Source organism: Idiotropiscis lumnitzeri, chromosome 1 (assembly GCF_059441095.1).
Source record: "Idiotropiscis lumnitzeri isolate Australia: NSW breed Sydney's pygmy pipehorse chromosome 1, RoL_Ilum_1.0, whole genome shotgun sequence".
In the NCBI taxonomy this organism is placed as follows: domain Eukaryota; kingdom Metazoa; phylum Chordata; class Actinopteri; order Syngnathiformes; family Syngnathidae; genus Idiotropiscis; species Idiotropiscis lumnitzeri.
In genome coordinates, this window is record NC_142391.1 from 31,323,752 (window position 1) to 31,346,830 (window position 23,079).

At 41.7% G+C, this 23,079-nt stretch overlaps 1 protein-coding gene across 2 annotated transcripts in view; it reads right to left on the minus strand.

Moving 5' to 3' along the window:
• Positions 1 to 23,079, minus strand: part of aopep (aminopeptidase O (putative)) — an 81,732-nt gene that overhangs the window by 14,657 nt on the left and 43,996 nt on the right. Inside the window, exons 12-13 of one of the 2 annotated variants that reach the window (XM_088295114.1) lie at positions 21,934 to 21,996; positions 21,073 to 21,153 (exon numbers count right to left, since the gene is read on the minus strand). In XM_088295114.1, coding sequence (XP_088151240.1) covers positions 21,073 to 21,153; positions 21,934 to 21,996 — 144 coding nt within the window. The remainder of the gene's footprint in view (positions 1 to 21,072; positions 21,154 to 21,933; positions 21,997 to 23,079) is intronic. The other variant, XM_088295123.1, reaches the window with a different exon arrangement.

The following is a 23,079-nucleotide window of genomic DNA, read 5'->3' on the forward strand; positions in this document are numbered from 1 at the left end:
TAATATTCATCTTTGATGTCAAGTCAAGAGCCACAAAATGTCATCCTATGGGCCGCAAATGGCCCTCGGGCCAGAAGTTTGAGACCCTTGCTTTAATGTATTTGATTCCAGTCATCAATACATCCACCTCGCATTAAAGTTATCATTTATTTGACCAATCCTTCCTTTCATCCATCCATTTTCCTGATGGATTCCATCCATCAATCCATCAACGTATCAGACTACTAAATTCTTTCATCTACTCTACAAAGCTATCCTCCAGCCATCCTTCCCAAAACCACAACAGTCTAGGACCCACCCATACATGCTTCCTACCACCTATTTGGCCAACAATCCCTGTCAATCTTTCAAAGTACCCATCAACCAACCGCACATCCAACCATCAAGCCACCTAGCCCTCCATAATTCAAAACCGGCCGTCAAACGAGCAAACGTTACCAAGCACCCATGCGCCCATCAATCCAACCACCGCTCAATTCCTCCCTTCATCCTTTGATCCAACCACCCATGGATGGATGCATTCATCTCCCTGCCAGGGAACACCCAAACCTAATCCCGAAGCATCAGCATGTCGTTGTGGCTACTGAGAGAATAGAACCTGGCACGCGCACACAGGAAAGCATTTAACGCGAAAATGTGATATCCAGCCCTCATCTTCATCTTCCGTCCTCCCTCCATATTGGAACGAGTGCGTGTTCCCTGAAGTGGAACCTCCATCTCCAGAGGGTTTGTGGGGCCCACCCATGATCTCACTCACCCTCTCACTCTTTGAAAAGTCCAAAGCAATAAAGCACTGCTCTATCACTCACACGCACACGCACGCACACACAACTCTGCAAACTGTGAGGTCCTGGTGGGCCTCTATGCACACGTGCTGCTAATCAATATGTCTGCGCCACTGTCGCCAGAACAATTTAGCAGCCAGTAATGGCACACTTAGAATAACTGATTTCATATTTGAAAGATTTTTTTTTTTTTAATGGCAAAACGAACATATGCATAACTTTGTAGAAAGTCTTCATTTTTCTCCTGCGTACAATTTGTGCGCTATATCTTCGCCTCACATAAGTATTTATTTAAATGAGTGTAATTGCATAAATAATCGTCCGGGATTTTTTATTTTTTTTTTACACAACTGCAGAGAACATTAGGCGGAAGGCATTTATTTGGACAAATGTGTTTTTGGAATAATATCAAACAGAAACCAAGGCCTACTGGTTGTAACAGATCACATAAGCATGGACTCAAAGAATAATTTGAAGAGATCACGTCAGAATCGAAATAGTCGCCATGCAATGCGCTTAGCATCTTCAATACTGAGCACTTAACATGGAATAAGATTCCAACCTCTTACTTCATCTGATGAAACTGCTGAAATGCTGCTGTTTTAGTTAGCAACAGAGCTCAAATGGACAGCAATTAACTTTTGAACTCATTCGCTGCCAGTTACAGCTATATTAAGTCAAAAATCCATTTGAACTTGGCTGACAGTGAATGAGTTAATGTTCCGAATTTTTTTCATCCTGATGGGAAAAGCGAGGTATTTGTCTTAAGTGCATAACACACCCCACGACAATTAGAAGAAATACTACTCAACCGCAATAGCGCATGGAATACAACATAACACAAAAGAGACATTTACATACTTTGCACTCAGACTTGCTCAAACCAATTTATGATTTATTACTCATTAGCATTACTTGCATTGTGTTGGAGAGTGTCTGTGACGCAGAGAGAAAGCAATTATGGGGGAAAGGTGAGCTCCATTGCTGAGTGCTCACTTATTAATGAGAGAGTCAGTAGAATGGCAAACAACCACTTACCAGCGCACACACACACACACACACACAGACAAACACACCCCACCACACGCACGCAGGCAGCCACAAAATGCAACTTTAAAGAAGCATTACATTCAATACCGTCCTTGGGAATGAAGTAACACTGTTGGGCAGATCGTCGTTTATAAGACAATACGCGCCTAAACATGCACACAAACTGCTGACACAACTGCCATCAGGTACATATTGAGCTAGGTCTTGCAAAGACCTCTGGGAAATCTGTTGTGCCTTTTCACACTTTGCAGAACAATGGCGTGCACACACCGATTGTTTTGACAACAGGTATGAATGCAAGTATCACACGCTTTAGAAAAGTCAAAATAACTTAAGTGGGTGTATGGGACCATGGGAATAAGCTAAACCGCTCCTGCGATTGCTGCTGAGTTGCATGTTTATGTAACCCAAAATTAAGATGACGGCTTTCGCCTTCACACACACACACACACACATGGTTGCAAATATACATCAGAATCTGTCTTGGCTTGCTCTTGAGCGCCTCACTTTCGGAGACAGTCCAAAGTGATTTAAAGGGGTTGTCCAGATAAAACATTTCAATCCTAAATCTGTTTCTGGTGCTCGCCAGCAATCCATCAGCATCTCCATGGCAACGGCACCAAGTCGAGCTTTAGTTTGTACAGTAAATAGCAGAGTGAGCCAGTAATGGCTCGACGCTTGGATTGATCGTGGACCTTTCATTTTGCAGGTTCATTCCATCACATCTGTCCAGTGGTCATACACATCTAGGCAGGTCACGGGTGATCCCCCCCCTGACAAGATAAAATCTCATCTGTTTCACTCGTAATTAATTACAGCTTAAACTGGAGATGATCGTAAGTCAGTGACAAATGCATTTCTGCAACAAAGAGACACCAAAAGCCCAGAGGATTGCTGACTATAAAATCTATTGTTCATAATGACCCCGAAGAACATTATGCCATTGGCACCTTTCAAAGGCGCACGGAGGTGTTGCTAATGCTCTCTTTCCCTGTCTGCACGCCTGCTACCCCCAAGGGAGAGAACGCTGCTTGTTCAGTCGTAGCGCATTAAAGGGTTTGGAGACGTTGACTAACTGTGACATTATAAAACCAAACTGTGATTTCTGAGAGGCCATTGACGTGTGTGTGTGCGTGTATGTGTGATGCCATTCAGCCGCTTGGCTGCCTTTTATTTCTGTCTGACCGCAGGCTTGTAAAAAGCCATTCTGGCTCCAGCGGCTAAAGGCCTCAGCGTACGTGTCAGGTACTAAGGTTTCACCCTTTCTTTCCCCCTGAGTCCTTTCTTTTTTTATCTTCCTCGGCCGCCCCACGTCTCCATGGCGGTCTGCTCTCCCGCGACAAGCCCGCTTCTCGTCACTCTCCCTGTCAAGCGCGCCATTGTCTGGTTCCGACTTATTTTACCCTTGATTTAAGGCTACAAACATTCATCTGCTTTAACTGCGGTGGCGTTCACAGGTCTTGACGAGAAACGGCGCGCTGGGCAGCTGTTGGGATTTGGTGCGGGCCATGACAGCGTAAGTGGCATCACAAACACTCGCACTTTTAATTAGACCGTAAGTGCTCGATACGGCTGCTCAGAATTTAAATGCAGAGCAAAGACGGGGCAGATGGTGGGGAGTAAAAGAGCAAGACAGGAGACTTTAAAGCCAAATGATGTAAGGCAGATAAATGTTGGCAAAGGGTTACAGTCTTTTTTCTTTTTTTGAAATTCTTAAGGTGTCTATACCCCAAATAGTCAAGTTATAGTAAAGACAATTAAATAACCGGATCCAGAACTCATATGTTGCCAAGATGTCCCTCCTCTCACTATAGTGCTTGCAGAAGCATGTGTGGGAGAGTTTAATAAAAAGGTACAGCGAAGATGACGGAAAGCTATAAATATAAAAGTCTATAAATACGGTAAGTGGCCAGAGCAAAATAAAAGTCCCAGACTGCAGGGATATGATACTGCAATCTTGTGGTTTCACATGGTCGAACGAGACGTTATTAAAAAAATAAAAATAAAAAGAGGCTTGCTGACATCATAGAATTTGCAAACCAATTTTCTGGTAATGGGATTGGAGATTGTGAAAGGTTATCAGCGAGTCGCATGCTAGCCATTGGACTGGCGCTATCATCTCCTCAGGCGATGTTTACACCTGCTTCTGCTGCAGCACAGTGATGATATCACAGATAGTTCCGGTCACAGAAATGATGACTGCGGCGATGACCTACAGTCGCTGTAATCTGATCATTACAAGCATTCGGCCTGCTTTTCATTTGAAAAGCGCTTCAACGACTGCAAGCAGAGGAGCTGGTTCAGGGCTGTATTTGTGTGTTCGGGATACACACAAAGAACCCTGCAGCAAAGACAGCAGCAAGTCGCGATCAATGTTGCATTGATGTGCTGTCTTACTCTGGAATATTTGTCACCAAAAATATCAAAAATATTCGCGGGGGAAAATATTCAAAACACACACACAGACATGCCAATCAACTGGGCCTATTTGGAAAACAAACGTGTTTCATTTCATCTTTTCACCTGCCACGCAAACACCCCCCCCCGCCCCCCCAACAATCCAGCTGGGAAACATGGCTGGTCAAAAAACCCCTGACTACTCAAGGAAAATGTTATTTAGATATTGAATAAGATGGACCAGATTCTAGAATCTCAAAGTCTACAATAGTTGTAATTGGTAGGTGTGTGAATTAAATAGCTGGAGGCGGAATTGTGCAACAACAATTACTGTATTTACATATAAAACTAAATAATTATTTACAACTGCCGGTATCTATATGCATAGAATAATTCACAATTAAAAAAAATATAGAAAGAATAATCCCCAAGTCCTACAGAGCTCAGTAATATTTTGTCTTCAGTCAATGTTCTTTCAGGTCGTCTTGAAAAAGTCTTGTAGAGGTGGCTATTGAGATTGTTACCACGTGATGCTCCACAAAGAAGGTAGAGAAGAACGTGGTTTCCTTGTCACAGTTGTGGTTCTGGGCACAGGCTCGCCATCTCCATCGAAGGAGAATCCATTCAGTCTCAGATCTTCTTGGATCAGTATAAACATAAAAAACCGAGCCTGAATAACAATAATGGAATTATTGTATGCAGCTAATATTATCAATTTCCAGTCGTATCAGTCGCTATAGCTTCACAGTAGTTTGTCAAATACTGCATCCAAATATCACATTTATAACCGTTATTCATATGCATGTATGTTTTCCAAATTCTCATTGTTACACATGCTATGAACCCATGCGAGGACAATAAACACATTTCCCAAATGTATCTACAATGTCTTCATTGAATAAATAAATAATTGTATTACCAACAGATCATTGAGTAAATGCAATACTTCAGACTCACATTGCATCAAAATGAGCAGTTATACATTTGTTTGTCAACATAAACCTTGCTTTAGAAAGACCTTAAAACAAGTGTAATCAAGTTTTTCACTGCAACTAAGCAGTAAATTTTCATTCACGATTAGCATTAGCTTAACATTAGCTTCGCGTTAGCCTCACATTAGCGTTTTTTACGACGTAGTACATAGCAAGCACAAGGCGACTCACCAAGAGGACGCCAGAGTATGAACACGGGCGGACCGTCACAGACCATCAGTTCTCACTGGTATTCACACATAAAAAAAAACATTTCCCTATCAACATTTGAATATTGGTCACATTTACATCGACTTCAATTCGTGTTTCACTCACTGAACGACACGTTAGCATTAGCAATCAAGGGGTATGTCTTGAGAAGGCGGGACAACTTGACTTTGACCAATTACAAAGTCATTATCACTCTAGTGACATTCCCAAAAGGAAATCAATTAAGAAAGAGATGTACACTTCCTCTTACCAAATTAAATGACATTTCAAAATAAAATGATGTATTGAAATAGAGAAATAGGACATTTCCCCTACTGGGTTACGCCAACACATCCATTGGGTGGCAGGCCGATCAACAAGTAGAAGACTAAACTAAATGCCTCTAGCTTGACAAACAACCAGTATTGCTACTAACAGGTAGAGAAATGGCGGGCAAATTTTGTGGTTCATTAATAATTCACCCATTATCGTGGTGACATGATATATGCCAACTGAGAGACAAGATTTGCTAAATTTAGCTTGGGAGGAATTTTACGAGAGTCTTTGCCACAATTGAATGTACAGTACATGCATACTTTTGGTGCATTTTTGGTGAGGCTTTTTTTTTTTTCCTTTTAGGATTTTGTTGCAAGATGAGTTGTAAATGAAATAAAAGTGTTTTGGATCAAGGTTTGAGGTATACTTCCAGTTGAAACTATTAACATGAGCAATCGCCTTTCATTTCACGATATTATTTGTAAGGCGTCTTTGTGAACTCTGTAATAGTGCTTTATAAAGAAAATATGTAAGATAGTCTGACACTGGTCAACAACAAATTTTAATCAGAGAAGGCTTTGTGTCCCTAATAGTATTTTTTAGGCTGATTATTATTAGAGGTTTGTTTTGCATAAATCAGGCTTTTGAGATACTGATTTTACCATTCACTGTAATTTATAGCAATCAAAAATATCCAACTGTTGCAGAAGGTAACCCCTGATTAATAAATATTACTAAACATATTACTGCAGTACAGAAATTATTATTATTATGAAAACCTGACGTCCGAGAGGAAAAACGATGGCGGATTCAGAATGAGCGCAAGAAGACCATTTAGAATACTTACATCTCTGATTCAAACATTTTGTAAAAATGTGTTGAACAGTGTAATCTTTACTAGTCCCACTGTGGGGAAATTTGCTGTGTGTTTTTGCTATTACTAAAATTTACCGTAATCCTTTTTAGTGAGGCAGGGCGAGGTCTCTTACTGGAAACGACTATTTTCGTCGACTTACATGTAACTGAAAATTCAGTTGTCAAAATTCAGAACTGTCCTCTTGAACTCCTTAAAAAGTTACTAACGGGTCTTTCTGAGGCCTTGTGAGATGATGCATGATCTGCACCCATTGCTACATGTAGCGCCCAATGGTCACAGTGTGCATGTGACAGCTTTAGACCACCACACAACAGTGTGGGTTCAAGTAAGGGTTGCTAGTCAGAGGTTAAGCTAAAAGAAATATCACAGTGGGTTTTGCCATGGGGAAAGACTACTTATGATACCGGCATGTGCACACCATCAGATAACTTTCCATCACCACTTTGCTCTTTCATTGTGCAGCTGTTGTTATGTAAAATGATACCTTCCTGCAGTTTGGCCCTGATCGGCAAAGCAATTACCACGTTTTTTTTTTTTTTTTCTCCTGCTCATCACCACTCTGACTCACAACTCTGATCGTTCGCACATGCACACACACCTCCAAAACCAGAGGGAGTTTAATTAATCTCCGGCACTTTTTGAAACCCACAAATTTACCCGTCCCTAGTGAATGCCTCCCTCGGCATCCAATCACAGTTCCCGCGATCCGTCGCTCCATTGCCGACGGAGGCATAAGCAACTCCTCTGCTACCCTCAACCGCCACATTTTTTTTATCTTTACACCTTCATCCTAGTTTAGAGATACCAATTCCCCTGCAGGACGGGGGATTGTGTTCTGTTAAGTCTGGGGAGTCGAAGATAGAAAAGTGTCTTTTTCACTTTCCGGCTCCTCTGCAAAGGTGTAAAAAGACCTCTTAGATCCAATTTTGCCTGCAACCGGGGGACTGCACCAGGGTTTCGGAAGCGGCTGACTAGTATTGCCTTTGAAAGGGAGAATATTGTGACAGAGATGAAACATAAGGGGCGCTGTTTGAGAGGGAATGCACTGAATGTGATGCATTTGCTCGACACTTCCATAAATGAACATTTGGACCTTTAGCCTGTGCAACAAGGCGGGTGAAGAGGAAGGCATGGTGGCTTCAGAAAAATGTAAAGAAACCATACTTCATAAAACAACTGGTGAAAAAGTTTTTGACCATACATGTGTTCCTCGATTTATTTGTTCCGGATTTGCAAGTCAAAACACCCTCTATCACTAAACAATGCTAACATAATATTTATTAATTAATAATAATATAATTGTAAAGTCACAATGACAGTCAACATTTGTATGAAAAACACATCAGGCCCATAAATATAAAAGCTTATGAAAAAACTAATTACGGCGCGAACTGAGCATTCCCTCTGTTCTTATATTGCAGCCAACGTTATATAGTTGTGGAATTTTAATTATAGTTAGTTTTTGATTGTGTTTTGAGTTTTTTTTTAAATGTAGTTATTTTTAATTAGTGTTGAAGGTGGCTTTGGTAGTTTTTAATTGTTTCTGTTTTTTTTTAAACAGTTTTAGTTTGGTTTTAGTTAGTTTTAGTATTGTATTTAATTTACTTGTGTTCAAGATTAAAAAAAAAAAAAAAACAATGGTAAGTATTGTGTAATAAAAAAAAAAAATCAACAAAAATATTTAAAATATTGTTGATAATCCGGGGCGTTTTTGAAAAGTGCACAGACTGAATTACAATAAGTGCAGTCCATGATACCGATTCCAAAGTTAGATGCATACATGCATGATTGCATGCATGTATGCATCTAACTTTGGAATTATAATGAAGCTAGGAGGCCTTGATTGCTAACGGTCCAACTTCTGAAGTGGATTTGTGGCTTGAATTAATGTTGAGACGTATTTAATCCGATTGTACAGTGTAGTATTTTATAATTTTTTTTATATGATTTTTTTTTTCATCTATATGAACCAAAAAAAAAAAAAGTTTTAACCTAGGGTTGCCTCTCAGGCTAAGTTAAATGACAAGCGCAGGTGAGCCATTTCAGCCAAAGCCCCACGTAAACTTATCTCCTAGGAGTGACTTCATTCTGTGAGTCTTTTTCACTGGCTGCGGCTTGATTAAGTCGCCTCGGTGCTACAAACATTTTCGCTCCTTCCGGCAAACGGCCGTGACGCTAATATCAAAATAAATGCATTTAAGATCAACCTCATATATCCATCCATCCATAATCTGAACTGCTTTTCCTCACACGCGTCACGGGCGTGCCGGAGCCTATCCCAGCTGTCTCCGGGCAGTAGGCGGGGTACACCCTGAATTGGTTGCCAGCCAATCGCAGACAACAATTTCCACTCACAACCACACCTGGGGACAATTTAGAGAGTTCCATTAACCTACTATTGATGTTTTTGGAATGTGGGAGGAAACTGGAGTACCCGCAGAAAACCCACACGGGCACCTCTGAACTGTGAGGCGGACATGCAATATATAAACTCAAACCAAGGGCGTGCAGTGTGTAAGTACTGTAGTTGATGTTTTGGCTGACTATACAAAATAAAATCCACCTAATATTTCGCTGAAATATTCCTCCCTTTCTGGAGGTACTTTCCTGCCAAGTTTGAGGGAGATGAAAACATCCAACATTCAAACTCAGGAACTCTTGCCAGAATTCACTGAAACGCTAATCTATTAATTCAGTTATCTAACAGACACATAACACCCCGTCGTCTTAACAAATAAGGTGCTCAAGTATGAAATGTGGCTAAAGGCTGAAAATAGCAGCACTCCCAGATTTAATTTCCTCCTGTCATTTGTTCTGGCCCCAGATCCTGTGGGGTGTGGGAGGTAAAATATCATCCCGGAGGGGTGAAAAGAAACATCTGCAACCTCTGGCCAAACTGCAGCTTCCTTCAAGGACTCCTAGATAAATATTTGTAGTGGCGGATGCTGTTCTTGATAAGGTTAAGGCTGAGGTTACGAGGGCACGGGCCCAGGGGGGGCCAGCACCGGCTTAGTCCGGGAAGGTTGCAGGTTCAAGACTTAAGCTCTAAGATTTTGGAGCACAAAAGGCTCGCTCTGCTTTCATCGAGGGGTATAAAGGAGATTAAGTATTTACATGAGATGCATAGTCTCGGAAGGTTGCGCATTCGAGACCAAAAATCCCTAGAAAGATCAGACAATCAACTACAGACAGTTGACGTTTAGTTTGAGAAGGTGTGGGTTCAAGTCCAAATACGCCCAGAGAGAGTAGAACATCAAATCCAGATTCTGGACTACTACGTGTAGCTGTTGTTGAGTTTAGGGGAGATACTGCGAGCAAAGAGGGGGATGACTTGCAAACAAGAGCAGGGAGTGGCAGCGAACGGCGAGTGAAGTGGAGACGGCGCATAGACGCTATCCAGAGCCAATGAGCAGAAAGGTCATGTTAAGGAAAGCACACTGTGAATTTGCTTTGTGTCTGAAGTCAGAGGAGACAAGAGGCATTCAGAAAGGACTAAAAGCAGTTATCTTGTGCAGGGAAAGGCTCATAAAATCATAGAGCTTGCACACGCCGGGCACATTAGCCAATGGCCGAAAGCTACAGAGACGAGAGGGCGCGCAAAAGAAGAGATAAGGGAAAAACGCATCGAGAGAAACTCCAAATGTTTTGTTTGCGTTACATTAAAAAGTGGTGACTCTTGGGAAGATAATCTGTCTGTCTATTTGCTGTGATAAATCCACATCCAGCTTTGCGTCACAAGCTGCCTGCAATTGGCATCGACTCAATGGCTTTTACATGAGTGCGCCTGTCTGTCTAACGAGATCCCAGATTACAGCAGACTTTGGATGGAGTTAGGCAACAATTCCATGTTGTCATCCCGAGGCAGAATGAATTACAGCTTCTTCTGAGGGGGAACATATTTGTCACCACCATAGCTTTCCTACTCTTAATCACGACGGTGGAACCATCTTAACAGCATGGCATTCGGAAGTTAAAGGACGACAGGATCCAAGATGGCCCATTTTTCACGAACAAGCTCAGTTTATATATTTATTTGATCGGGAAAATGGAATTACATATCATTGACTTTTTTATAAATTAATTTAGGAGAAATTAGGAAATAAGTGCCAACTTGAAAAACGCCTAGTTTTAATGAGGAATATGGACAACTCTAGACAACTCTTCCTAATCCATAATGCTGCTTTTCTTCTACAAACACAATGCATGAGCATGACTCTGGCTATTGAGTTCATATCGGAATATTGATGTCCATGTAAACAAACAGCAAAGAAAGCCGTATGCATTTCACAAGTGAGCCAGTGAGAGGACCAAATACGATTTTTTTCTTTACCCTTCGACAACACGCTCACACAGATCTCTGGTGACTGGTTTCACGTGCAAGGCTATCCATCATCTTTGGAACACAGTAGCACACAGCTGACATCACTTTTTGCATGCGTGTGCGTGTCTTTGACGAGGCTAATTGCGTTAGGGCCGTCAGAGGGCCCCGTTGGCGCCCCAGTCGTTAGTGGGACCGACAGATGTTTCGGCGCTTAGCACGCCGCAATAATTACACACCAAAACATTAGCCAGCGCAGCTATGAAATCTATGAGGTGTCACCTAGAAAGATTTTATGAAGAGCGTCTGAATATATTGGCCAACCATGAAATTGCTGTCATGTATTTACTTAACAATGCGATCAATGCTCATGCCAATTTTCTTTTCCACCTCTTTTGACCAACGACAATGGGTTTCTTGGGGGCAGCGGGCTTTATTTATATCACATTTTTGTCTGTCTATTCATGGCTCGCAAGTCACAAAGCCACCTTTTTTTCCTGTGGAACCAACCCTCTGTGATTCGCTGAGAAATTCACACGCGGAAGACGCCACACTTCAATACATCTGAGAGATGGTGCTTTGGTGCTGCTATTTTGGTTAGCAAATTTGCAGTCTATCAAGTAAGGTCATAACAGTTAGTGAGTATGTCAAGACATGGCTTGTCAACATCCCCAATCATTCCTCTGTTGCATAGTAAGCAACACTATACAACTGTACAGTATACAAGTGCATTAACAAACAAACGCAAGCAACAAACACACAAGCGACACACGGCAGGATCCGCCCCCAACTGAGGGGAGACCGACTGAGTTTTAAACGACCCCAAAAACCAGAACTGCTGCTGAGTGATAAATGAGACAAATCCACGCTGGCACACTCGCGTTTTATCCCCTTTGCTCATTAACAATAAAAAGTCTGCTGCTGCTGATAGATTGGGAATTGTCCACAATCAACTGTGAAAAAGAGGAGTGTTTCTCCACACAGCACAAATCTTACCCACTCTGTCTAATTGTTGTTTCGTGGCTCAAATTGAACAAACTCATTGAAGAAGCCAGACAACAACAACTTATTGATGTCATGATGAGTGTGAGAGAAGTTTGCCACACATTTCCTTCACCCCTACCCCACACTATCACTCGCTTCTGGCCAGCATTTTTGTGACAGATGCCTCATTAGCCGCTTTCATACAGAGATAACGCAAAATTGCACAACCAGACTTGCAATATTCTTTTTGCACACAATCCAGCAAAGCGGGTTAGTTCTGCAACTATGTGACCAATTACACAGTTCATGATGTCCAAGTCAGTATCTGGTGTGATATACAAAGTATTCAGACAACAATTGCTCTCAACACATCAAGGTGCAAGTGTTAGGTGTGAAACGTCACAATCTCGTGCTGGCATGATCGAGCACCCTTACACAGGTGCTGTGCTGCCTCTGCCACGGTTGTGATACGACCTGTCAGGTAACAGCTACAGAAAACAGCCGAGCCGTGATTGGTCCTTGGCTAAGTCCTGAGCAACAGTGATGTCATTTTAAGTTGACAGCAAGTGGAAAAAAGGACACAGCCCAGAGATGGATTTTACTGCTTAACTCAATTTCCACAAACGCAATTTTAATTAGAATGCCGTGTTTCTAGTGGGGGTGCAAAGTACATATTCTTGCCAAAGTCATCACCTGAGACTCTAATATTGTCTAAAACTAAAACATAACTTTACTATGCACAAATATATGATTTTAAGGGCATTTTATGTCCAATTAATTAATTAATTTTTTTTTTTTTTTTTTTAGGAATTTCGGTGATGCCACACCATTCCATAAGTAATTTTATTTCTACAGCGATGACTTATTAACATCTGCGAGAAATTACAAAACAGAGGTAAATATGGTTAACCAGAGAGGACTGAGGATGTTGCAAATATGAAAAGTCTACATTTTCATAACGGTTGATGAGTATAATCGTGAGAACTGAGTGGGCCAAGAAAGTGCCAGTAAAAACATGCCACACTCCCGGGACTGAGTCCACAATGGTGTACGATTTTGGCCAATAGGTTGACCTGGGTTTGATCACAACTTTAATGTCATATTAAAGGATGTGGACAAACCTTCACCTGCCACTCCCGCTCGTTGTGACAGATTTGAAGTTGAAGCTTCGGCAGGCCTTCATAGCCTATAAAGTTCCCTCACAAATAAAAGCAGTCCATTTTCTGCTGTAGCTAAAGAATGTGCACACCTTTCTGATTTATCGCCATCTCATCAATCAACGGCAGTGTATCAACCTTTCACCTAGAGTGGAATTGTCAGTCCATTCCACTTTCTGTCAATCCATTAGTTCCTTCACAGTTCTTGCTTGAGGGGGACCCATAAAGAAGCCTATCGAGCCACTACATAATGGGCCACAATCTATTGCGCGACCTTTGTTTACTTGCGACTAGTTTCCATCCAGTATGCTGTTCAAAGTCCACTTTCATCAAAAAACAAACAAAAAAAACAGAACAAGGGTTTAAAATACTTGCCTGAGCTCTTAGCTCTCTCATAAGTGATATTTGTGTAATTAAAGGAGTGCCGTGTTCATTCGAAGACTGAACTGATCCTTTAGTCCATCTGATGACGGAGTAATGTACAAACACAGACACACATACAGCAACATACTGCTCGTCTGACCATTTCCCATCCTGCTGTGATGAAGCCTGTCCGGAAACAGCCTGCCATTTCCCGAAGGTTCCCATCGCTCCTCTCCTGCATCATCTCTGATTCATTGCCAATAAATGCCAGAGACGGAGGACCAAAGAGAAAGCAAACGGGTGATGAAAGGCTAAGGAGCCAATATAAACCAGGGGACACTGATGGCAAAACAGAGACGAAGGAGAAACAGATGTGTGAAGAATCGCTTCAACACCACAGTTGCCAGAAACAGGTACGCTTCTTCAAAGTCAAACTGTTCAAGACAAAGATAAGGCAACCGGAAGATGAAACCAAAAGGATCGGGCGCAATTTTTGTGTTGACGCCATTCTTTGCTCTCTGGTGGATTCACGCTTGAATGCTATTTAACTTCTTAACATACAGGTATTCTTGATTAAATCCTAAAAAAGAAATGAGTCATTTTCAAACATAATGGTACTCCCTTGCACTTACTATTAACTATTAAAACATCTTTGCATATCTTGAACCGTTTCTAGAACTCGACCTCGACTCCAAAGACAACTAGTGCCCATTCTGTTTCCATAGACAGCAGAAACCAAGTGGCGTGTTTTCATAGCGTCCTATCAAGTCAAGTAGGAAGGGGGCATCTGCAAATGAGGTGAGGGCGACATTTTGCCTCCCTGTAGTCACTACCAGACTGCACTTTCTTAGTTTACCATACACAACAAAAAACATGAAAACAACTAGACAAATATAACGAATTAATACATTGTCTCAAACTCTGAAGGAATGTCAAGAATCCAGGGTTACACCATCACCCAGATGTGCTTATTAAGCGGAAGTGTAAGCGTAAATGTTGTCCATACAAACCGTATCACAGTCACACAAAAAGGTAACGTGTCAGTCTGCATTCTATCCAAGACATGCCATGACAAACCATCCACTCGTCTCAAGTATGGAGCTTTTCTGACTCTTGAAAGTGAAATCTATTCGACAGTCTGAATTCTATATTGAAGTCACACACACCTGTCCGATATTTAAACAATTCTGGAGGCTGCAATGGAGTTCACTGAAGTCGTTTCTAGTTGTTGACCATAAAGTCTACTGGAGTGTAACGTTCCATGCCGATCAAGAAACGCTTCATGCATGTTAAATGTGATCAATCCAGAAGATCATGTGATTACTGAGAAGGCCCACCAGGAAGTCCAGGAGAACAACTTTATCAATTGTCCATCTCATGAGTGCTATTTTCAAAGAGACCTTATCAATGCCAGAAGTCTTATTAGGTGTTCCAGGCTTTTTGTTGCGTCAAGGTTTCCTGTTCTGACGGACAGGGGCAGACGGCGGCCTCATTATGTCGTCCACAGAGGAAAATTAGAGCAAAATGAGGCCCATTACCACGCAGCCGTGACTAATATTCCGCTATAGACTTGCCTGCACACCTGACACATGCATGTTGGGCACATGTGCACACGCTCGTTATACGCGTCTATCAAAAGTAGTGGTCAGACATGATGATTAGGTGTAAAAATCAATAACATTACTGCAGAACCATGTAGTAAGGCGAGGGGGAAGTTGGTCATAAACTCGGGCTTTATTGCAATGACCAGAACTCTGGTGGCTCTGCAGGGGGTGTCTGGCTCTTTCCAACTCCGGACTTGGGGTATGTGCATGTGCGCTGTATTCCCTAATCATCCATCAGGTCATTAGTCCTAAATGCTGCCTGAGCTCCGGCTGAATGCTCACCACAAGACGTTACACCTCCCTCAAGCCCTTTTCTTTCTCAACACCCCTTACCTCTGATATCACCAGGCCCGTTCAGTAGTGTGCTGCATTCTACAAATGAACACTCTACTTTAAATAATTATAACTTTGGGCTTCAGACTTCAAGCCTTCTCATGATATAACCTTTATCGTTTGAGATAACAATCTTTACCTACCACTAGGTGGAGTCTAGTTCAGTTAACTAACGCCCTGGTATGGTGTGTATCGATGCAACCTGTTAGCTACACCAGATAAAATATGGACCAATTGTGACATCATGGCAGCATGATAACATGTAACTTGTAAATAAATAAATAAATGGTCATATTAAATTGTGACACTTTCAATTTACTGTTTTTGCCGATTTATTGCTGCTGCTCAAAATTAAATAATAATAACAACAACATATCATATAACTAAAATAAACTTTTTTTTAAAACAAGCTGCTGCAGTGGCTTCTTTGTGTCTAAGAGCAATCTGTCACGGTCCTTATGTTTTGTCTTCCTGCTGGTGTAATCACTGGAGGGTGGTGATTCGTATTATGTGTAATCGTGACAAAAATGATTCTTTCTGTCATAATCAGAGCTGCCAAATTGTGGAAATTCACTTCTGTAATATTTTTTATTTATTTATTTATTTTTTACATTTTGTCAAGAACATTATTGCTGTACAGTTATTGCAATATGTCATGTAATAGGATAAAAATAATTCCATATTCTGTTCAACTGCACAACATAATCATTACTCGTCAACCATATCCGTAAACAAATTATGGCGTCAATATTTGTTACCGTAATTAATCTTGTAACGGCAGGCCCAGATTCAACAAGATGATTTAAACGTAAAAAATGGTTTAATTAGTCTACTTTCAACTGTATAAAAGAAAACATGTCTATTAATTCAAAATAATCAGACCTCAAAAGTCCAAATCCAAACTCAGCCATAGAAAGAGGTGTCAAAATTATTCAATTATTTGGCAACTAATCAATTGTCACATTAATCAACAATAATCGAGTCATCATTTAGAGCCATCAAAATTGTCCAAACCCTTTGATTTCTGACTCAAAGCATTACTTATTCTGTCATCTCTGTAGTTCTTCGTGAAAGCAGACTGATTATATCTTATGTTTAATCAAAATATGACATTTGCAGACATCAGCATTCACTGTGGAAAACAATGACAGAATCGGTTTCAAAAGGTTTGGTGGTATTACTTAATTGATTTGTTTTTTTAATCACTTTAAAATATCAAATAAACAACATTAATTGGTTAATAAAACCATAATCGGCGGAATTTTCTTTCGTAATAAATGAAAAATAATATGTTATCAGATTTGTCGATTAATCAATGGAATAATTGATAGACCAATGGATTCTAAAAATATTTAATCGTGATAAATGGTCTTTCAGCTATAGAGCGCTTTTCCACCGAAGAAGGCACTCAAAGCGCTTCACTGTGACTTTGCATCTCCCTGGTGATGACGCACCTTCAGGAGCAATTGGGGGTTCAGTATCTTGCCCGAGGACACTTCGACATGGTTACAATGGCCAGGGATCGATCCCGCAACCTGCAGGTTGGGAAACGACCACTCTACCACTTAGCCATGCCGTGAGAGTGACAACCTGACTGCTTGGTTTCTTTCACGACGCAATGCTAATGGTTGGACAAACGCTCCTGAAAAGCGACTATTTTGGAGGTACAATGTTTTGGCCCGATGCCCGAGCTATATAAAATTTGTTCATTGCACCACATCATTTCACACGTTTCGAATGGCTCTCTGAGGACTTTATAAAAAATTATTTATGACAAAATACTTCCCTGAACAGCATATAGTGCTTAGCCTTTCATATCGTTTCCAGTAAAGTCTTAATCACCATTTCCTTCAAGGGGAAGTCAACCCAATAAAATGTTCTATGTATCTTAACTAGTGTAAACAGCTCATTAATTAATTAATACTGCTTTTGTAGAATACGAATTAAGCAGCAAAATCCAAACTTCTCCATTTTGTCGCTTATGTTGACTGCAAATGGCATCGCAGTTGCTTCGGGGCGCAGGTGATGACCAATCACGCCTCACCTGCTTTCTGAAGCTGAAGCTAATCACATTCATAATACATCTGACCCCGCAAGTCTATTAGTAAGCTACAAAAACAAAATGGTGAGATCAAAATTGCATTTAATAAGTGTGGAACTTAAGCAGTCACATGTCGGACCGGATTGTAAATCAAGGACCCCTTTTGTACCTACCTACCTACTTCGATCTCAATCCGCTACGACAGTGATTCCTCACCACTGTGCCAATAAAAACTATCCAACTTCACTGAATTGATCACCTGATTTTTTTTTCCAACTACAAATAATGCACCTTTATCAATGCAACCATATCGACAGACAGAACAATAAGATTCTCTCCCACTAGATGGCAGAAGGTAGAATTAACCTGCTATCTACTTGTTGAAATTCATACAACCGAGCTTTGTGTTCAACTCAACAGGTCCACATTTCCCTCTGAGTAAGAATTTTTTGGAGTAAATTAAGATACGATCCTCGTTATTTGATCCACTTTTGTGTGATGCCCTTGTTTGGTGGTGTGTCAAGAGATTTTTTCCAATGTAAAATATGCGCCTCGGATCAATTAAGTTTGGGAAACACTGATCTATTCTCATAAGCACCTATTTTCATCGCCTTCTCCTACCTGTTGCTACTCCTTTTTTTTTTTCTCTGACCATTGCGCTGTCGAGAACATTCAAACAACAGGCCGGTGGGGAGAGATGCATAGAGGTGGTGGCCGAGGTGAAATTGGACTATTAGCGTTTGAAGTACATGAAGGAGTACTATAAAGTACACCTGGTCCATCCATGGGGCAATCTGCACACATCAACAAAGGGAGGAGCGAGCCTGGACGCAGGGGAGAGGGGTGAATGGAGAGGGGAGGTAAAAAAAAAAAAAAAAAAGGTGGCGGTGGAGGGGTCACTTCGTGTTTCCTTTCACCGTGGCTTTTATGGTGTAACTTCAAACGCTGACCTCCCCCTCCCTCGCGCTCCCTCGCTCCATCCGTCCAACCACTCGTCCCCTCCCTCCTTCTTTCTCACTATTGTGTACGGCCAAGTAGACAGCAATTGGCCATTCTTTCATGAGGTGGATTATGGCACCCCCCTCTTTCACTCCATCTTCCCCTCTCTCCACCTCCGACAGGAAGCGGTCCTTTTGCTGCCACTTTTGGAAGTAAGTGTGTTGTGCACGTGTGTGCGCCTTGTAAATATACCAGGCGGTAGTTTCAGGTGCTTGAAAAGGGGGTAGGGGGGGTTTGCTCTACAGGCATGTGCGTGCCCGTGGATAAAAGAAAGGAAAAAAAAGTGCACTAATCTAGATCTCGAAAAAAAATCATGTCCGGGCTTGAGTATGCTGTGGTTTGCAGGTACGTGCGCAACTATGTTTTCAATAGGCACACAACTGTAAAGCCGTAACGTTAGAAGGCGCAACCTCTGAAGTCTAATACAATAAGGGACACAGCTTTGAAACAATGATTTCCCGTTGGTTGGAATGGAAAATAAACCTGAAATTTTTTTCACGAGCCAAATTGTCGACACTACAGAACCTTGTGTTCTCAGTAATATTCATAACTGTCAGAACAATGTCAAACTGAGCGAATCACTGTTAATATAACGACACAAAATCAAAGCCCTTTCTTAACTTCAAATGCTACCCAAGTGTTTGTCAAATTTGTTTTGCAAGAACGTTCAGATTTGAACATTTTACATTCGTGCAATCAAAGCCAGAAAAGGGCCAATGATTGGATATATGAAAGATTAGCCTGAGAGGATATCCTGTGAGGTGGGGTGTGTTAATTGTCATTTTTCTTCCACAATTTGCCTGTAAAGTAGTTGTCAGTCTCTAAGCAAAGGGGTAGTGCCATGCAGCCCCGTCTGGTTAGGGGGAGGAGCTGTGCAACAATCGGCGGAGTTATCGGTAATATCGATGACGTGTTAAGGGTTGTATTGATTCCCAGCGAGGAGCGAAGGTATACGAGTGAAGTTGAATTTGGCAAATGCGTTCTCCATTCCAGAGGTTCACCAACAGTTTTAAAAGTTTTTCTTGAACATGTTTAAAATTCCCTCGCAAAACAAAAATTCCATGCAAACGTCTGGCAAATGATTGGCGAACATTTGTAACTTTGAACGAATGATCGCAACATTCGCGACCCATGCAAACATACGCAAACGTTTGCCATTTTGTGCGAATGTTAAGTGGCTGTCCCAGCAGCAAGCACACTGAGCGAAAGGATTTTTTTTTCTTACGATCAAAATATCATCATTTGATTAGCATATGTGTTTAGTGTTGGCACATAAACCGTTAAAGGTCAGTGAATATGTATTCGTGGAAAGCAGTCTTTTTTGTAATTATAGCACTGAAAATACATCAATGACGCCAAATTGACTTTCACCTAATTAGTTTCTTGTTGGACAAAAATATGAAGACATGCAACCCCTATTGTGTGTGCGGTGTACTCTGTTGGTCATCTGGAGCGCAGAGTTAAACAACAATGTGCGCGCCAAAGCACACATTTTACATTCCCAAAAAATATGACAGAACACCACCAAACAAAACTGTCACAAAACGTGGATACACGGGTTATTATGGACCTTCTGCCATCCTGTGGAATTGCATTTATTTGTTGTGCCTGTCATCACTGCGTCACTGGCGTAGATAGTTGAACAAAGACACATTTGTCGTCAGTTCATAATTTTCGGACCAATTTGGAAAAAATTTATAATTTCCTGGGGCACATTTGCAAATTCCCCATCATGTGTGTGGTCTCTCACATTTGTAAAAATGTTAAAATGTGTGTACAGTGCTTATGTCATATAATTTCCGATGTGTATATTCTTCTCTCACACTCTTGTCTTAAAACCTTCTTTCCAATTAAGTTTTGTTTAAAAAAAAAAAAAAAAAACGCAACGCCAACGCAAAAGCATGACCATCTTCTGATGTTCTCAATATATGCTGGGCCACGCATGAGCTGGTGCATGACAGCAGTTCTCAAAATTCTGAAGTTTGTGTGACTTATGGGGCATATTCTTGCTGACTTTAGCGAATCCACTCTATCATAATAAATGCCCTTACGCTTGCACAAAAATAATGAATAAATAAATAAATAAAACACGGTTTGTCAAGTGCTCCATACAGCCCAGAAGCACACGGAGGATGATATATAAACGGCGCGCTTTTCTGGCTAATGACTCCCGACCCCCTGTGAGGCCCTCGATCAGTGTGCGTCCATTAATGATGCAGCGTATGTGCGCGTGTTTGTGTGTCAATTAGTGAGTGGAAGGGATTAGCCGTCCCTGGGGATGCCTAATTAACGACACGCGCGCGCACACACACGCACGCACGCACACACACTGACATGATTATCTTTTTCTTTTTTGAGATGGTTAGTATTTCAGCGGGTGACATACAGGCCACTATGACAAGTGTCGCACCGAATGAGACAGAATCTTCAACGGCAAAATGTCACGGCCAAATTGTCCATTCTTCCCATACATCCGATCACACGCGCGCGCGTGCGCGGGCGCTCACACTGACCGTGACCACGTGCAGACTGAGTGGCTTGTGATGTATACAAGCGCTTAACAGGTTAACTATGTGGGCAGAGGACGCCACATGAACATGGCCAAGTGAGTCTATAATTGTCGCCCTAACACAAACAAAAGCGACGTTTAAAAAAAAAAAAGCCAAGTAAAAGTCTTAAGTGTTAATGAGAGTCAATTGCTGCTTACCTCTTTGCAGTTCACCTTGGGCTCTGATCGCTTCCGCTTTCTGCCCTTCCTCTGATGACTGAGGAGAATCCATTTTGCAACCTGCGGGAGAGAGCAGGAGGCGGTGGGCGGTGGAGGCGGAGGAGGAGGGCGAAGACAAGAAGGAGGGAAATGAGGAGCGTAATGAGGTGGCGAAAAACACCAAAAAAAGTAGCGCTGAGTGAGCGCTGAAAAAAATAAAAGGGAGAGGTGAGTGAATGCACAACACTTAACCTGCGGGTGACGTCACTGGAGTGGAAAGTCACACCGGGATTTATTTGAGAGAGTCGCTCAGTGAGCCACTAGTCTTGACTTAACACACTGTGCACAGCCCCCCCCCTCTCTTTTTTTTTTGCAGGCGCGCATTAATTCCAAACTCTCAGCGCTCCGTCACGCTCCATGTATAACCCAGACAAACAGACGACTGAGACAAAAGAGTTAATAGTGAAAGTATAGCCCCGGATCGCCCGCAAAACAAAGCTGCATTACACAGTATGTCTTGAATGTGCACTTTTCTCTGCGCCTTCAGCAGGAGTCATTCTCAAGTATCTGGCACAAATGGGGAAGTTAAGCAGGAGGGTGGAAAAAAATCATTTGGGAACCACACGGGCGCATTGTGGGAAACGTGATTGGAGGCACGGACTGAAAAGCAAAGCAACAGATGCACAAGCGGCGGGCGCTCCACTACAGGGTGGGAGACGGAAAGAAAACGAGAGGGGACGATGAAAGATGCTATCAGACACTGGGGAAACAGAAGACTGGAAAACAGGGAAATCGTGACAGAGAGTGCCAGGTATGAGGAAACAGTTGGGAGAGGAAGAAAAAGGGAAAATAAAGACTTACCTCCTGCTTGACTTCCTCCACGAGCGTCGCCTCAGACCACACCGCGCTCCTTTCATTCAGCCACTGGACGATAGAGGGGAAGAAGAGCTGTGAGTGATCGGGACAGAGTGGAATGCTGTGCAGAGAGAGAGAGAGAGAGAGAGAGAGAGCGAGAGAGAGAGAGAGAACGCAGGAAGGGGAGGGAGGAGAGGTGGAAGGGGGGGAGTGCAATCACTCGCTTCTCGGACGGAAACTCGCGATTTGACTCTTTGGAGGAGGAAGTGGATGAAAGGCGATATCTGACATCAGAAGGAATGATCGCATCAACCTACAACCCCCCCCAATACACACAACACGCAGGCGCACACACACGTATAAACAAGCACAAACACACACCACTTACTTCCTAACCTTATTAAGGCTTTCAGCAGAACTGATGCCAGAGTGATGTGGACCCCACCACATCAACGCACAATAGGAGCACTCACAGCCTGGACCTCCACCAAGACTTAAACCCGCAAAAATCAATGAGTGAACGACTGTAATTGCGCTCCTTATTTTAAGGAGTATTTTTTTGCATTCAAAGAACAAGAAATTGGTCATAAAAACTTGTTGGGATTGATGTTTATGTTATTTGAGGGTTTCCGTTTTAAATATAAGTATAAATAGTTAAGGCCAAATGCACCCCCCCAAAAATGAGAAATAATTTATATTACTTTTGAATAAATATTTATCAACATTTTGAATGTCGAATAATTTTATGCAGGAATTTTAAGCACAACATTATTTTTTAAATTTTCAATAAATGAAATATTTATGACATATTTTAATGTGTACCTAAAAAGATAATTATTTTTTTTTCATTGAAAGTAAACATTGATAAGTGTGTCCACAGGACGTCATATTAACTACAACTACAACTTCTCACTTAAATAAAATCTTGAAATTGTCTGTTACTCAGAATTTGATGCCTGACATCGATGCAATTTTGCAGGCTAAAAGATGCCAAGTTTTAGGAGCAAAGTCAGCCTACTTTATATAAAATGCAGTGCCAGCTTTGCACGACACTTATAAGAAAATGAATAAATTTGAGAAATGCAGCATTTCAAGACTGAATATTTGCGTCAGGCTATCAGCATCAAACTGCACAGTCATTTAGGTGCGAAT